The sequence below is a fragment of the Eptatretus burgeri genome, chromosome 1 (assembly GCF_056783735.1).
Source record: "Eptatretus burgeri isolate ZD-2024b chromosome 1, Ebu_testis_v1, whole genome shotgun sequence".
NCBI lineage: Eukaryota > Metazoa > Chordata > Myxini > Myxiniformes > Myxinidae > Eptatretus > Eptatretus burgeri.
The window spans coordinates 162,683,786-162,699,131 of record NC_140961.1 but is presented as its reverse complement, the minus strand read 5'-3'; the positions used below and the strand labels follow the sequence as shown (position 1 = coordinate 162,699,131).

The window sequence follows — 15,346 nt, the reverse complement described above, 5'->3', positions numbered from 1 at the left end:
GGATGAGGATGGAAGGTGCAAAACAAGAAAAACAGCAGAGATTACAGACCCTCGCCAGGACCTCTTTTGTGTGGCGTTTGTGTCCTGGTGTATTATGCAATTAATAAGAGATAATTCGAACTGCCACTTTATAATGGCTGGCAGTGAAGACTGTGTACCAAGAAGTCCCACTTTAATTGGACACCTGACCCTGACACACGATGGGTTTTTTTATTATCCACTAGCAAATACAACCCGTTGCTTCGCTGACGGGGGGGTATTAAGGAGGGGGGTTGAGAGAGGAGGGAGGGAAAGCTAGGAAGGGGGGGGAGGTGGAGAGAGCTATGCCTCACCAACGTTGCTATGTGGGGGGGATTTAAGGAGGAGGAGAAAGAGAGAGTGAAAAAAAGAAGAGAGAAAGGTGAGGGGTGGAGGTGGTGTTTGTAAAGAGAATGATATGTTATACTGTTGTGGGCCGTGGGGTCGGTGGCGATAAACGACCACCATGGGTGGAGCAGTGGAGTCATCTCCCACCGAACACCCGGAACTTAGGTCGTGACTCTCGGATAAGTCCGAAGGTCACGGGTCCCTTCGCGGACTGTGGTCGCCAATACTTCGACGGCGTGGGGTAGGGTTAATTGCCGAATTTCAATATACCTAAGTACCCACGTCGTCCAACGACCGGGGGAAAACCACACCCTTGGCCAACTCTGTCCAGACCGAGTTGCAGGTACCGACTCGGATCCGGCGTAACCGAGCGGAGTTACGAGAGCCGCGCCGGTCCCAATGAACAATCCACGGCACGAACGGCCCGACAAATTCGCAACACGCACCATGCTTGGCCAATGGAGCAAAGCACAGAAAACGAGCTGGTACATTTAACGCGGGGGGTATATTTTACAATAAAAGGCAGGCAATGTACAATGAGCAAGGAAAAAGCACTTAACAAAACAATTCCACTTACAGGAGAAAACACACACACACACACACACACACACACACACACACACACACACACACACACACACACACACACACACACACACACACACACACACACACACACACACACACACACACACACACACACACACACACACTAAATGGACCTCGTGGGTCCATTTTCGGTCAAGCCGGCCCGGGGTACCTGTCCGCTTTGTGCGGCCACACCGACTCCGAAACCATCACGGTGGGACCCGAACCCCACAGCCCATGAACGAGGCAGCTCAACCACCACCATCACAATCTCAGACCGCTCCATCCATGACCACGACCATCTGCAGAACGCTCGACAACCATGGACTTTGCCAGAATCGCCACGATCACCGTCTGCCGAACGCTGGTCCAGACAGCCACACTCTTCCTCTTGAGGAGGGAGGGGCTTCTTCTCCCCGCCACTCGCCTCCTGATTGGACGGTGGGTTGTAAGGTGACTCGTGACAGCCTCCCGATTGGCTGGGGCGCGCGCGTGGTGCTCACCCTCCCCTCATTGACTGGAGGAAACGCTCTCTGCTCCTCCTCGGAGCGGAGCTTCGACCAGAGGCGACGAAGGTTCCACCCACGTCCTCAACCAAAAACACCTGCGTAATGGCGACCGGGTCGAGTGCAGGACTGCGCGCTGTTGTTGTCGTTGATGTTGTAAAAATCTGAGCTAAGAAAATAACCCGTAGCACACATGCAATTCCCATTAGACAGAAGGGGATGGATTCTAACTGTACACATACTTATGGAAATAACTAAGCTTAGGGACTCTGGCTGTTTGTGTGCACAAGGTTTCCAAATCCGTAACACTACTTGATGATCAAACACACACACACAAACTCATGTCATAACAGCTGTACACACAACGACACAACAGAGTTTGTAAAGTAATCTGCTGGCACATCTGCAAAATCTTTGATGTCCCAGTTCCAGAAAATTTGTGGGAACATGAACCAAAAGCAATTACTGAAAACATGGAAGTACCAACTGCTCACATACGAACTAATGATCCCATCGAGCGTGAAAATCAAAAACAAAGTGTTGTGACCAGATATCATACTGAGGTACAAAAAAAAAAGAGAGAAGAAGGCAATGAATGCTTCTTGAGGTGTTAATTCCAGTGATTTTGGATTAAACGATGCAGAAATCAAGAAAATGACCAAACACCAAGAATGAAGTGAGACCATCCTGGAAGCGGAAGAATGCCAGAGTTGTTCCAGTGATAGCTGTACCGACAGGTATGATGACAAGGAACCTCATCGAGATATTAAACATAGGGGAAATACCCCTGGGTGCTCACCTGGTAGTGGCTGGATAAGATAATCAGGCAACCACTGGTTGGCATGGATGACCCACAAAATATATAATGGAGCAGAAAGTAAATACCTATGGATGTTTTTGTTTAATGGCGAGAACAAACCTTGGTAGGGGTGGTAAAGGTTGTGGTCAAGTTTCATCAAAATTGTGTATGTGGCTTCAACAAATATTATATACATATTTTGGGGAGCACCCCCCCCCCCCCCGACCCCAATTATTTTTAACATCGTGAACAAACTTTAGTGCATCATGGGTGGTGAAGATGGTGGTCAAGTTTCATCGGAATTGTATGTGTAGATTTGGAGAAGAAAGCAAATACATTTTTGGGGGGGGGGCAACCCCAATTAAATACCCTCAGAGCAGATTTTTCTAATGTCATGAACAAACTTTGGTACGTCATGGGTGATGAAGGTTGTGTGAATCGTTTGAGAAGAAAGCAAATATCTCTTTGGGGAGGCAACCCACTCTCCCCCCCACCCCCTCCCCGTAAACCCCCTTTTTTATGCCATCACGGATGATGAAGGTTGTGGTAAAATTTCATTGAAATCGAATGTGTAGTTTCTGAGAAGAAGATGCAAGTATTTGTGGACAGACGGATGGACGGACGACGCACCATCCCACAAGCTCCCCGGAACTACTTTACAGGTGTGCTCACAACCATCCTTGAGAATATTATAACAAACAAACTATATATGGAAGCTGTCAGGGGGTCAGTGACGATCCTGAAGAGAGCCCTCGGCACAAAACTTTGAGAACAGAAAACTTCACAGCTTGGTCCATGAATCGTGACCCCTCACCGAAATAAAGGTGGATACTTTGAACCTGCCCTGGGAGGACTCCATTCCACATTCTGAAACTCACATATTGTAGATACCAATCAACGACAGACACAGACACAGACGATACCGGCAATTTTTTGGGAATCGGCAGTCAGTGTGATCATTGACTGCAGTGCGTACTGTACACAACCCAGAGACCTTGAGTAGCTTTCACCGAAAAATGACGTTACATTTATGCAGACGTTTCAGGGAGATGTAATGTTTTACATATGCAATTTTGACGTCATAATGAAGGCACCTATGACGTCATAAAAAAAAAAAATCACATTCCCCACGAGGAATACTTGCTATGTGCCAAGTTTCATTTTTTTTTTCCTTGATGCAGAGGTCCAAAGTTTTTCCGTTCTTCCAAAATGGCTGCCACACCACGTGACCTATGACGTCATAATTATAATTAAAACATTCCACACGAGTTGTCGCACCTATGGTGAATCGGTTGTGGAGAAAAACATGAAAGTTCTGTGCGGACAAAGATGGACGGAGCCAAACGCAATACTATACCCTCTCCTACTAAATGTATCATATTTGTAAAAATGAACACGTAGGTTGCTCCATACCTCACAGGTCCTCAATTGTAAAATCAGGGGTCTCCATTGCAAATGAATCGGTATCAAAACACAGGCATATTTAATGCCACAAAGCCCACAAAGTGTGTCCACTCTCAGAAGACAACATTTGTCCATCCTCATGATTGAACTTTCAAACTTGTCTCCCTCCTCCAAAACCTGGTGGTGCCTTGTTAAGTCTGTCTCTGGAGTATGCTCCCCCTCCACCCCTCCCCTCTTTTCAAATGACACCACAACCGACTCTGCTCGTCAGAAGGCCGAATGCCTCATTTCCGAGTTTGCGTCCAAATCTTGTATCCTAAACCCCTCACTCTGGCTACCCATCCTTGCCTGTTGCACCTAACTGCTCCTGAAATCTGAATTTTGCACCTGAGCAGGTGGAGTAGTTTCTGGCAACTGTCGACCGATTCTGCAACTGGAGCATCAGCTCACCTGCTCGAAAAACCTTCTCTGGTACACTTTCATGTCCTCTCTCTGCACTTTTTATTTTTATTTTTTTGTATACCTTGGTCGAGGCTCGTATGAGAGCAAACACACAACTCACAGCAAGGAGGCATGAGACAAGAGGGGCAGGAGTGGAAGGGACAAAACAGTGGGGAACAGACACATTAGGTGAACTGTGGAAGGGAGAGGGATGGGGATGGGACGGGGAACATGGCGAAGAGAAGATGGACATTTCAGGGACTTTCAGGAAGGAAAGCAGGAGAAATGAAGGAAGTGGGCTTGGGTGGATTATCGGGGGTAGAAAAGATCGAGGATTTGGATGGGGGAAGATAAGAGGTGGTGGTGAACAGCTGTTTTGAAAGCCTGGAGGGAAGAATGGGAAAGAATAGAGTGAGGAAGTTTATTCCAAAGGCGGGAAAAAAGAGGAATGAAAGAGTGAAGATGAGCAGTGATTCGTGATTTTGGTAGTTTTACCAGAAGGGGGTTGTTGGCGGACCTTGAGCGCCCTGTGGAAATGTGGTTGGGACAAATCGCAGAGAGAGCAGGGGGGGCAAGGCTGGAGAGGAGTCGGTAGAAGACAGAAAGACCACCGACCAACCTGCGGTGATTGAGTGAGAGGCCCAAAGACTCAGCTTCATTGCGGGAGATGCCCATGATCTTAAATGCTCTGGTTTCGACAGCGTGAAGCCGAGAAAGGTGGGAGGCAGGAGCACCAGCCCAGAGGGGAGAGCAGTACTCCATCAGGCTACGGACAAAAGCTTTGTAAGTGGTCAGGAGCTCAAGAGGGCCGAGGAAGGACTTAGCACGACGGAGGATTCCCAGTCGGCGACTGGCTTTTGAGGCGAGGTTGGAAATGTGACTTTCCCAGGAAAGGTCATGGCAGATAGTGAGACCTTGAAGCTTGAAAGAAAAGACTTCTTCCAGAGGATTGTTGAGAAAGTGGATGGGGGGTTTTGTAAACGGTCCTTTCAAAGAGACATAGTGAGAGTGTGAGATTTGTCTGGATTGAAAGACATGTTCCACGTGTTGGACCAGTTTGTGATTTTATCCAGATCTGCAGTGAGCGAAGAAGCTGCTGCTTGCCGGTCTGAGGGATGACAGATGGTACGGCAGAGGGTGGAGTCGTCGGCAAAGAGAAATAGAGGATTTTCCAGAGAGTCCGAGAGATCATTGATGAAAACCAGAAAAAGAACAGGGCCCAGAACGCTACCTTGAGGAACTCCAGCCTGCACAGGAAGAGGGGATGAAAGAACTCCATTTAGGGCCACACGTTGACTGCGACAGGAGAGGAAGTCTGCGAGCCATGAGTGGAGATGGCCTTGAATACCATGGGAAGAGAGTTTGGTGAGTAGGGCAGGGTGCCAGACTGTGTCAAAAGCACGTGATATGTCCAGGGATACGGCTCGGATTTCCTGTCTGGCATTGAGGACCTCCATCCATTGATGGGAGAGCAGAATCAGCATATCCAGGGTAGAGTGACCTGGTCTGAAACCAAATTGATGATTGGAAATCAAGCCATTGGAGAAGAGGAAGGATTTCATATCTGAAGCGATGATGGATTCCATCACCTTGCTGATGATTGGGAGAAGGCTGATTGGTCTGTAACTTTTCACCCTCCATAACTTGCCCACGGTTATCTTCCATCTGCTTATAAATCAGCCAACAACGCCGCAATGCAAATCGGAATCACATATCCTCTTAACTACACACCAATGAGCTTCCTTCCAATAACCATCGAGGTCAATGGGATCCATCATCACAGTTGATATGAAATCCTTCCTTTTCTCTAACAGGTCATCTCAAATCACCAACTTGGTTTCAGACAAGGTCACTCCACCTTGGACATGCTTCTTCTATTCACCCAAAAATGGATGCAGGCCCTCAATGTCAGACATGACATGAGGGACATCTCTCTCAACATATATTCACCTTTCGATAGTCTGGTACCCCGCCGTAATCTCCAAACGCTCGGCCTATGGCATCCGAGGCCAACTCCACCTGATGCTCATTGGCTTCCTCTACTCTCATAGCCAACGTGTGGCTCTCAACGGAATCTTTTCGTCTCCTCTCCTTGTTAAGGCTGGAGTGCCCCAAGGCAGTGTTCTAGGTCCCATCTTATTCCATCCGACTCGAGGAAACCCCATCTTATCAACAATCTCTCTGACGTTGGGGAAACTATCTACAGTATCTACTGATGACCCCACCCTCTGCCATGACATCTCTCATCCTTCAGACAGGCAGGCTGCGGCCCCTTCCTTTTCTTCAGACCTTGACAAAATCACAAGCTGGTCAAACACTCGGAATAAGTCTCAATCCTGACAAATCTCACACTCTCAGTATCTCTCTCCGAATGGACTGGATGGCAAACCCTCCTATCTACTTTCTTAACAACCCTCTCAAAGTAGTTTAGTCACTCAACCTCTTGGGTGTGTCTCTCAGCCATGAATTTTCTTGGGCAAACCACATTTCAAAGTTGGCCTCCAAAGCCAGCTGCCGACTGGGCATCCTCCGTCGTGCAAAGTATTTCCTTGGCACACCTGAATTCCTATCGACCTACAAGGCTTTCATCTGCAGCTTAATGGAGTAAAGCTCTCCACTCTGGGCTGGCTCCTCTGCCTCACATCTTGCTCAGCTTGACGCAATATAAAACAAGGCCTTAAACATTATTAGAATCTCCTGCGATGAAGCTGTCTATAGAACTATCACTTTCCCATTGCAGACAGGTTGGTGGTCTCTGTCTTCTTCCGCCTCATTTATGATCTTGCACCCTCTGCCCTCTCTGATTTGTCCCCCACCCCAGGTATCTGCAGGGTGCACGGGGTCCACCATCAACCCCTTTCTGTTGAAACTACCAAAATCCAGGATCACTGCTCACCTCCACTCATTCGTTACTCTTTTCCCCCACCTTTGGAATCAACTACTGCACTCTCTTCAATCTCATTATTCCCTCCAGTCTTCAAGAAAGTTGTTCACCACCACCTCAGATCATCCCTAATCCAAAAATTTAATTTTTCTACACCTGTTACAACACCCCACCCAGACCAAATTTTGCTTCTGTATCCATCTTGTCCACACCTTGCATTCTCTCCTTCCCCTCATCCCTTGTTTGGCCATCTCAGTATTTTCTTCTTCGATCCGGCTGCTGGTATTTCCCCCTCCTCCCTCTACTCTTCCTTTTGTCGTTGTGTCCTGGTCTGTTCTGTGTTCTAGCTTTTCCATGAGCCTCGACTGTCCACAAAAAAATAATAATTGGTTGGTCACCCTTCGTATTTGAAGACCGTTCACATGTAACACCTGGTCAATTTGTAATTGGAGCATACAGTGCTGAAGCTGCTGCCCATAGAGAAAAACCACACTTAGACAGCAAGCGGTGTAACCTGGTGTCAAGGTCTATCCAAGTAGACCAGACGACTTCCTATCTGCAGTTCAGGAAGGAAATTTAGCTAGGGTGTTGGCTTTCACTCACCAACTCCACAAGTGGAATCTTAAACTGGATGTTCCATTTGCTAACACTAGTTTGTGGGAGTTTAACGACCATCCAGGAAACGGCGTGCACGCCGATGAATTGCCCTGCCTGCAAAACACCGGGATGACAGTTTATGACTGGGTTGAGATTCATACCCGGCCGAGACAACTCGGAGGCGTGCGTGCGTACCTCTGGGTTATCCTCCGAGCCCATGTGATGCATCTGGTTGGAGAACTCACCCATTGAAGCAGAGTTCATCAAAGTTTGATGGTGACCTGGCTCAGCTGGAATAATCCCTAAATTCATTTCCTTTTGCACGCTGTTTTCCAACTCTGAGAATCACGGTGCAATGAAATATAAATTCAATAAAGATCGTGCTCAATCCGTACAATGTGTCATCTTCACATCAAAGTATTCAATCGCATCGATTCGGAAAACTTCAGGACGTTAATCTTTCATTATTTGGCAACTCAGCTGACAGGACTGCCCGCACCTTTAAGCTGTCTTGCCTGGATCCAAAATCTCAGCAAAGCAATAAACTGTGACCCCGGTTTCACAGACGGCGATTCATCGATGTGTGTGTGTGTGTGTGCCGTCCTTCGGATGGACGTCAAACTGGCGTCCCATCTGCCGGCAATAGTTGGTGGACATCAAAGATTGCACGGTGTCCTTCGTGAAGAGTGAGCGAGCCATTGCTGGCACCTTGAAGAAACTACAAATTCCTACGCTGATCGACAAGGGGGCACTGCATCAGCAGTACAGCCATGCCTTCAGCTAATAATACTACCTACAACCTTGTGCGGCGTGAAGCGGCAATTTTAGACTCTTTAGATCGCTTATTGCTGCTGCACGCCGATAATCCTTTTCTGCCAATCCTGCCCGAGGATTTGGAACATGTCGGATTTTGGGGTGGTTGAACGAGCTGAGCTTCTGTGTTGTAATCTGGTGATTGCAGTCGGTTTGAATCCCAACACTGCTCGAAGTGGAACTACATTTCTCTACCGGCGAACTACGTCGGTGGAATCGCCTGAAAGAAAGCCAATCATGCAGCTGGGTGGATTATGGTGCTGCAGAATCATGCGTTGCGGCAAGGAAAACAATGGATGGTTCGTCATTGCCCTCACAGCCGGGAAGCGATTCACACCAGGAATGACCGACATCAATAGAGAACCTCAGCACAATCCACAAGGACTGCAGAAGTACCATTCACCCTCCACCCCTCCACTCCACCCTCCCCCACCTCCCACCGATTGACATTTGATCATAATAACAATCAAAATCCTTTTGAAGAGTTTACATGGTTGAAAGTGGTCCAGCAATTACATGCAATGCTTCCTTTTCCCCAAAAGCCATGTCTACCGAATACCTTATACATAATACGGCACATGGAACATTCTCCACGAATATGGTATCGACATTTAGCTTTTATGTTACGTGTTTGGGGGGGGGGGGAGGAGGGAGACCAAGACACACATCAATTAAACCATCAATTCATAACAAGTGCCTACAGCTGAAATGCTACGTAAAACGATGGCGCCTCATCGCCCCCTAGCGGCATGTCATTCCTTCACAAACGGCAGTGCGGTGATCTATTTTAACCGATCCAAACGTTTCTTTACAAACATTTAATGGTACAAATTATGCAACACAAATTCCACACGTTATAGGTAAACACAACACGTTCATTGAAGGGAGAATGCAAAAACAGGGAAAAATCTGAAAAGAGCAGTGTCATCTAAAAATAGAAACATGAATGGGGAAAAAAAAAACAACAAAATAAAATAAAATTAAAAAAAAGGAAAGACAAAACTCAGCTTGTTGGAGAAATAGGCAACGTCGTCAACTTCAGGACATTACCCTCTCGTTATTTGGCAACCATCATCAGTGTCGTGAGGCAGCATTATTGGACTACTTAGATCGCTTATTGATGGGGCACGCCGATAATCTTTTTCGACCCGGACTACCCGAGGATTTGGAGCACGCCCGGGTGGAACGAACCGATTTTGGAGTGTCTGTGGCCACGCACCTCGATTCTACACCCTCGTCTCTCGCTGGCGATGGTGAATCCTTTCCCGGAGACTCAGCTACTTGGCGTGGGGAAGCACCGGCATCCTGTACCTGCACGTGGGAATGTTGTTCGTCATTTCCTTCGTCCATTACCGGCTCGGTTTTATTTGAACCGTTAGGTTGGGTTTCCTCAGTCGGTGGTACTAAGTCGCTGCTCTCCGGGCTATCGCAACATGGAACCGACTCGCTCGTCTTTTCCTCCAACTCCCCTTCCTGGCTTTTCAGCCCTTTCTCGGTCGTCAAAGTAACGGGTTCCTTCCCTTCCTCATCGGGATTTGTCTTCGTTTCCTCGGTCTCCATTGCGATGGCATCAGTACTTTTAACGTCGCTTTTTACATCCTTGCTCTTTTCACCTTCCTTATTTTGTGCGTCGCCCAACGGTAGTACAGAAGGGATTTTACCGCTATTCGGTGCACTGTTTTTTTCTAATATATTCGGTTTCACAACACTGGCCAACCCACTGCCCGATTGGACCTTGATGGAGTCGCCAGAGTCATTGACGTCGTCATCGTTGGTGAATTCATCCTCACTTGATGCGTCGTCGCTATCTTTTCCTGCATCCTCTTCAAAAGGATTTTCTCCCTTGGGAAATAGGCCAGGACGAAAAACGGGGAAAACAGCAAATGAATGAAAAAAAAAGGAAAAGACAGTCAGTCAAAATTTTACGAGACAACATCGAGTGGTTTAAATGCAGTAAACCTCAAAGTACACAAAAAAAGAAAAATTGTTTAACATAAAAAGACAAGCATTTGCACGTGCGAACTACCCTTGAATCGTGTCCATTTTGTGGCGATTCGAACACAAGGACCTTGTCGTTTCGGAACGTCGTGCTGGTACTTGCTATCGATATCGAAGCGTTTATGCGTGCTGTCATCGGTGAATGACAGGTACCATATTAAGACAACAAATATGGCTATTAACGTTTGCAAGCAATGGAGGTAAAACGTTCACTTTTGGTACTTATCGCAAACAAATTGCAGAGTTGGAGGAAAAAAACAAAAAAAAAAACACACACAACAGGAAGAATAGGGGCAAGACTACGCCCTCACTACAAAGGAGCATGTTTCTGAAAGCACAAGTGAAGGCTGTCAAGCTAGTTTGTTACCCTACTGGGGTAAAGATTGGAAAGAAGATGAACAAGTTGATGCGGTTATCATGTTTTGATGAAGCACACTTAGAACAGTCTGTCGTAGCAATGGCAACCAAGTGCTCGCACATCTGGCTGCTCTTTCTGGAAACGTGTCACAATGATGAATCATAATCGTCATCAAGCTGGAGGATTTTCAGCCAAAACAAGCTTGTAATCAGCCAAAGATAGTGGTTTCTTGTTCTCAAATACTGGCACAGGTTTGGTGGGGTAAATATTTTGAAATGCACACACAAAGAAGCAAAAAAACAAACAAGCAAACAAGCAGTCATAGACTGGTACTTACAAAATCGTCAACTTGACCTCTGACCTTGTCTAATAAAAGCTGTCTCGGGAGAAGGTAGCGACGCAAACCAGAAGTTTCTACGATGATTCTGTACCAAACCATCAAAAATCGAATGCTTGACCTCACTGTGACCTTGACCTTTGACCAATTTTGACCAAAATCTAATCAGCACTAGCCATCACCCTCCTGAATCACGTGGTGTAATTTGACATTGGTAGCTCCTTCCGTTCTCGAGTTATCGTGCTTACAAACAAACAAACAAACAAACAAACAAACAGAAACGGAAGTCATCAATATACTTACGAAATCTTTAGATTTCGTAAGTAAAAAAACCACAGGGATAAACGAGAAGGGCACTCGGTAGAGCGCATACCTCATGTAATGCCTGGTCCACGAGAACATTTCAGGCCCAATACATTTTTGAAATATCCTGCGATGTATCGTTTTTGGCCCGATCTCTCAATGGTGAAGAATCGCTTTGAAAACTAAATCATTCTCATATCCAGATCTGGATTCAGATCTACACCAAAATCGAATCGATTCATCGTGGTCACACACCCAACGAGTCCACCAAGTTTCATCCGAATCCATCCACAACCTGTTGAGATGTCATGTTATATATTAGTTTAGCCACCATCTCTCAATGGTGAAGAATCACTTTAAAAAAATTCTTGTAGTCGGATCCGGATCCAGATCTTCACCAAAATCTAATCCGTTCGTCCTTGTCACACACCCAATCTGTCCACCAAATTTCATCCGGATCCATCCACAACTTTTTGAGATATCCTGTACACAAAGACAGACAGACAAACAAACAAATGAAAAATCACTCATAGAGTGACAACTTGGCAAAACAGCACAAAGTAGAATGGCACTCGGTAGAGTGCATACCTCTGCCAGGTGGAACAGTTCACGTTTTTTATCCCACTGATGGGCTGGATCCGAAACAAAATCCAATCCACTTGTTCTTGTCACCTATGCAACTCATCCAACCTTGTTTTGTCATAACTCGTTCACAACTTTTTGAAATATTGTGATACATTTAGTTTTTTAGTTTTTGTCCCTATCAATTTTAGAAATCAGGCCAGGCCTATGTTGACCTTTTCAGTTGACCAAATGTTACGAGACTTCAATGCCCGACCGTCGCAAGGTCGGTGACACTAATCTCTGACAATTTCAGAACGATCAGTTAAGCGGTTTGGGTTGGAGGCGAGCGGACAGACAAACAAACACACAAACGGAGGCGACTGACATACTTGTCAAAAACAAAAAGAAATTTTGCCAAGTAACGAACAAGAACAAGACGTGTAGAGCACGACACTTGCAAGATCCACCCCCTCCCCCCCCCCTGCCAATCTCCAAAGGTTGCCATGGATACATCAAATTGTCCATTTCATCAAGATTAAAACTGAAAATCTTCATCAAGGCTCAGGTGAATCGGATGAAAGTAGTTGTTTTTTTTTAAATACAAGGAAATGAGACACAGCTGAAGGCCGTTCACGCCATCATGCCTGCACGAACATCACACCAACCCATCGACATAAAATCCAAGGAAGAAAAGGCAAAAAAAAAAGTTTTTAATTAATGAAATTGGGTTTTTTTGGGGTTTTTTGTATTTACTTGTATTCTTCCCCTCAGAGAGGAGGCATGGGCTTGGTTAAAAACACACATCAACCACACAACCCCCCCTTGACGAGACCCCCCCACCAAGAGCACTCCGTACACAATCACCCATCAATACTCGAACTACCGAAAAGTCATATCAACATCCCCAATACCCCTCCACCTCCATAGCTTCCAGGTATCTATCTAATTCTAATTTAAACCTATCTCCTGTTTCTGCCACCAACACCTTTCCAGAGAGGCCATCCATGCATCAACTACTCTCTGAGCAAAAGTCCGTTGTCTTACTACCATCTTCACTCTCCTCTAATATTGAAATTGATTTTAGAAGTTTGACCTCAAAATCAACAGCCTTCTCAGTTGAGATTACCTCCACAACTCGGTGAAGTTCCGTGAAGATTGGTTGAAAATTGTGACCTTAAGGCAAGACAGACAGACAGACAGACAGACAGACAGACAGAGACAGACAGACAGACAGACAGACAGAAAGGCATGAAAACAACCTCCTTCACCTTCGGTTATGGTGGAGGTTAAAATAATTATATTATATATATTCAATAATTATATTTCAAGACAAACAACATTGTGTCAAGCCCGAACAACCCTGGAAATGTGCTGATTGGTGGAACTCGGACCTGTGTGCATCACACCACTTCAAATAAAAACCAATGCAGACAAATTCTGGAAACATAAACCCACTCAAATACCTTCACTCTAAATCCCATAATTGGCCATAGTGGAGGCCTTACCTTTTTAAACCTCTCGTACTTCTCTTGCACACGCTTATGCCGAAGGATGCTCTTGGTGACACGAACCACGTTGTCTTTTTGACGATTCAAGTAGATCTAAAACGCACAAGAGTTGAAATAAGGAGGGAAGAAAAAAAAAAGAAAAAAAAACGATGAAAATGAACCGGGACATCGAATCCAAATATTTACCCAACACGCGCTCAATTGAACCGGGACGGCTGCACGTTTCAGATAACAAAAAAAAAAAAAAAGATTAAAAGGGGGGAAATGAAAGGGAATTTCCTGAAAGGTCAATAATTTCCATCGTAAGAATACAAGAATGAGTAACAAAGTGCGTAAGCACGCACTCACCTTCTTGAGGGCTTGATGGCTGCTGCTGGCCATGTGCTTATGAACCCCGTCCATCATCGACGGCAGCAATGCGTCACAAGCCCGGCAGTGCAGTAGAGGAACGTATCGGAAACACTCGTCCAGCTCGACACCTGCGCACAGACAGCATGGGGCATGACAGGAGGATGCCCCCTTCCCTGATCCCACAAACCTTGCCGCAGACCAAGGCACGGATCAGGTTCAGTCTCTCGCCCGTACCATGACCATTCATGACAAACATGGAGTCCGGGCCACATTCGCAGGTTGCACCAGTGCGAGTGGCTACAGGCAGCGTTTCCAGTTGATTTTTCCTGTTCAAGTTATCGACTCGAGGTATTTCTTTAATGTTAATGAAACATTGACTTGAGCTAACAAAGTAGTCCTCAAAGAATCACTGTGGGTGGAAACTGTACTTGAACTACAAATATATATATATATATATATATATATATATATATCTGAGCTGAGCCATGTGCCTTATAATTAAATAAACCATCAATTCTACAGAGTTAATGAAGAGACAATTGCTTGGCCTTCTGGGAGAAAAAAAAAAAACAAAACAGGAAGCTACAGTACAATGTTCTCTTCAACTATTATATCTGAGTTCGGTGTCAAAGGTCGCGAAGAGAAAAAAAAGCTTCTCACCTTCCAAAGTAGGCCTTCCGTCGGGGATGCGCTTACGCCGTCTTCGTATCAAAACCCTCTTGTTGCGAGCAACCACGTAATCCTATTAACGGTCGGGAAAGAGCAAGAGAAGAGAAAATAAATTACACCTCAGGGACAGGTAACACCAAGACCTGAAAATATTATTCTGACAGCACCGTGTTTTTTTAGGTCACACGTACGTGCATGTACTGTGCCAGGTTCAGCTCCGCAGGCAGGCGAGTAGCGATCTCCTGAATGGCGTCCTTGTGTGCAGCGCTCTCGTAATGCTCTTTCACATCATCCTCGGCAAGAGTACGAAACTTGCATAGTGGGCAACAGAATCTGAGTCTGTACGAGCCGTGCATCGGCAGTCAGGAAGGACGGGCACGGGAATAAGAAAATGTGCATCAGATCAAGATGAGGAAACAAGCTTACATTATTAAATCAAGGTTTGTTGTATATCCTAAAGAAAGAAAATTGGAAAGTCCTGGCCCAATCATAAAAAAAAAAAAAAAAATGTAAAAATTAAAATACAGGACTTACACCTCTCTCTCCATCGAGTGCAGCCTGTGGCTGCTGGTTGAATCATTGGTTGGGACGCGGCTATGCCGCTGATGCAGTGTCCCCCTTACCAGTACACCGGTGCTCATTTTGCCGACCTTGGAAGGATGACAGGCTGAGTCAACCTCCTGGTGTATTTTAATTCAGCGGCCAACAGGGCTTGAACTCAGGACCCGAGGATCCCAAGCCGCCACCCTAACCACTAAGCCAACACCTGGCTAAAGGACTTACACCGAAATCCTGCAAACTGGAATGATAACAAAATTAGCAAGTGTTCATGTGGAATGAAATACAGATGTCATGTCAGG

General features: G+C 45.9%; 1 protein-coding gene across 1 annotated transcript in view; it reads right to left on the bottom strand.

Moving 5' to 3' along the window:
* Positions 1-9,201: 9,201 nt before the first annotated feature.
* Positions 9,202-15,346, bottom strand: part of LOC147035900 (uncharacterized) — a 42,166-nt gene continuing 36,021 nt past the window's right edge. Inside the window, exons 7-11 of the mRNA XM_085847984.1 lie at positions 14,678-14,825; positions 14,478-14,559; positions 13,815-13,945; positions 13,464-13,559; positions 9,202-10,240 (exon numbers count right to left, since the gene is read on the bottom strand). Of these exons, the coding sequence (XP_085704110.1) occupies positions 9,500-10,240; positions 13,464-13,559; positions 13,815-13,945; positions 14,478-14,559; positions 14,678-14,825 (1,198 nt within the window). The 3' untranslated portion in view covers positions 9,202-9,499. The remainder of the gene's footprint in view (positions 10,241-13,463; positions 13,560-13,814; positions 13,946-14,477; positions 14,560-14,677; positions 14,826-15,346) is intronic.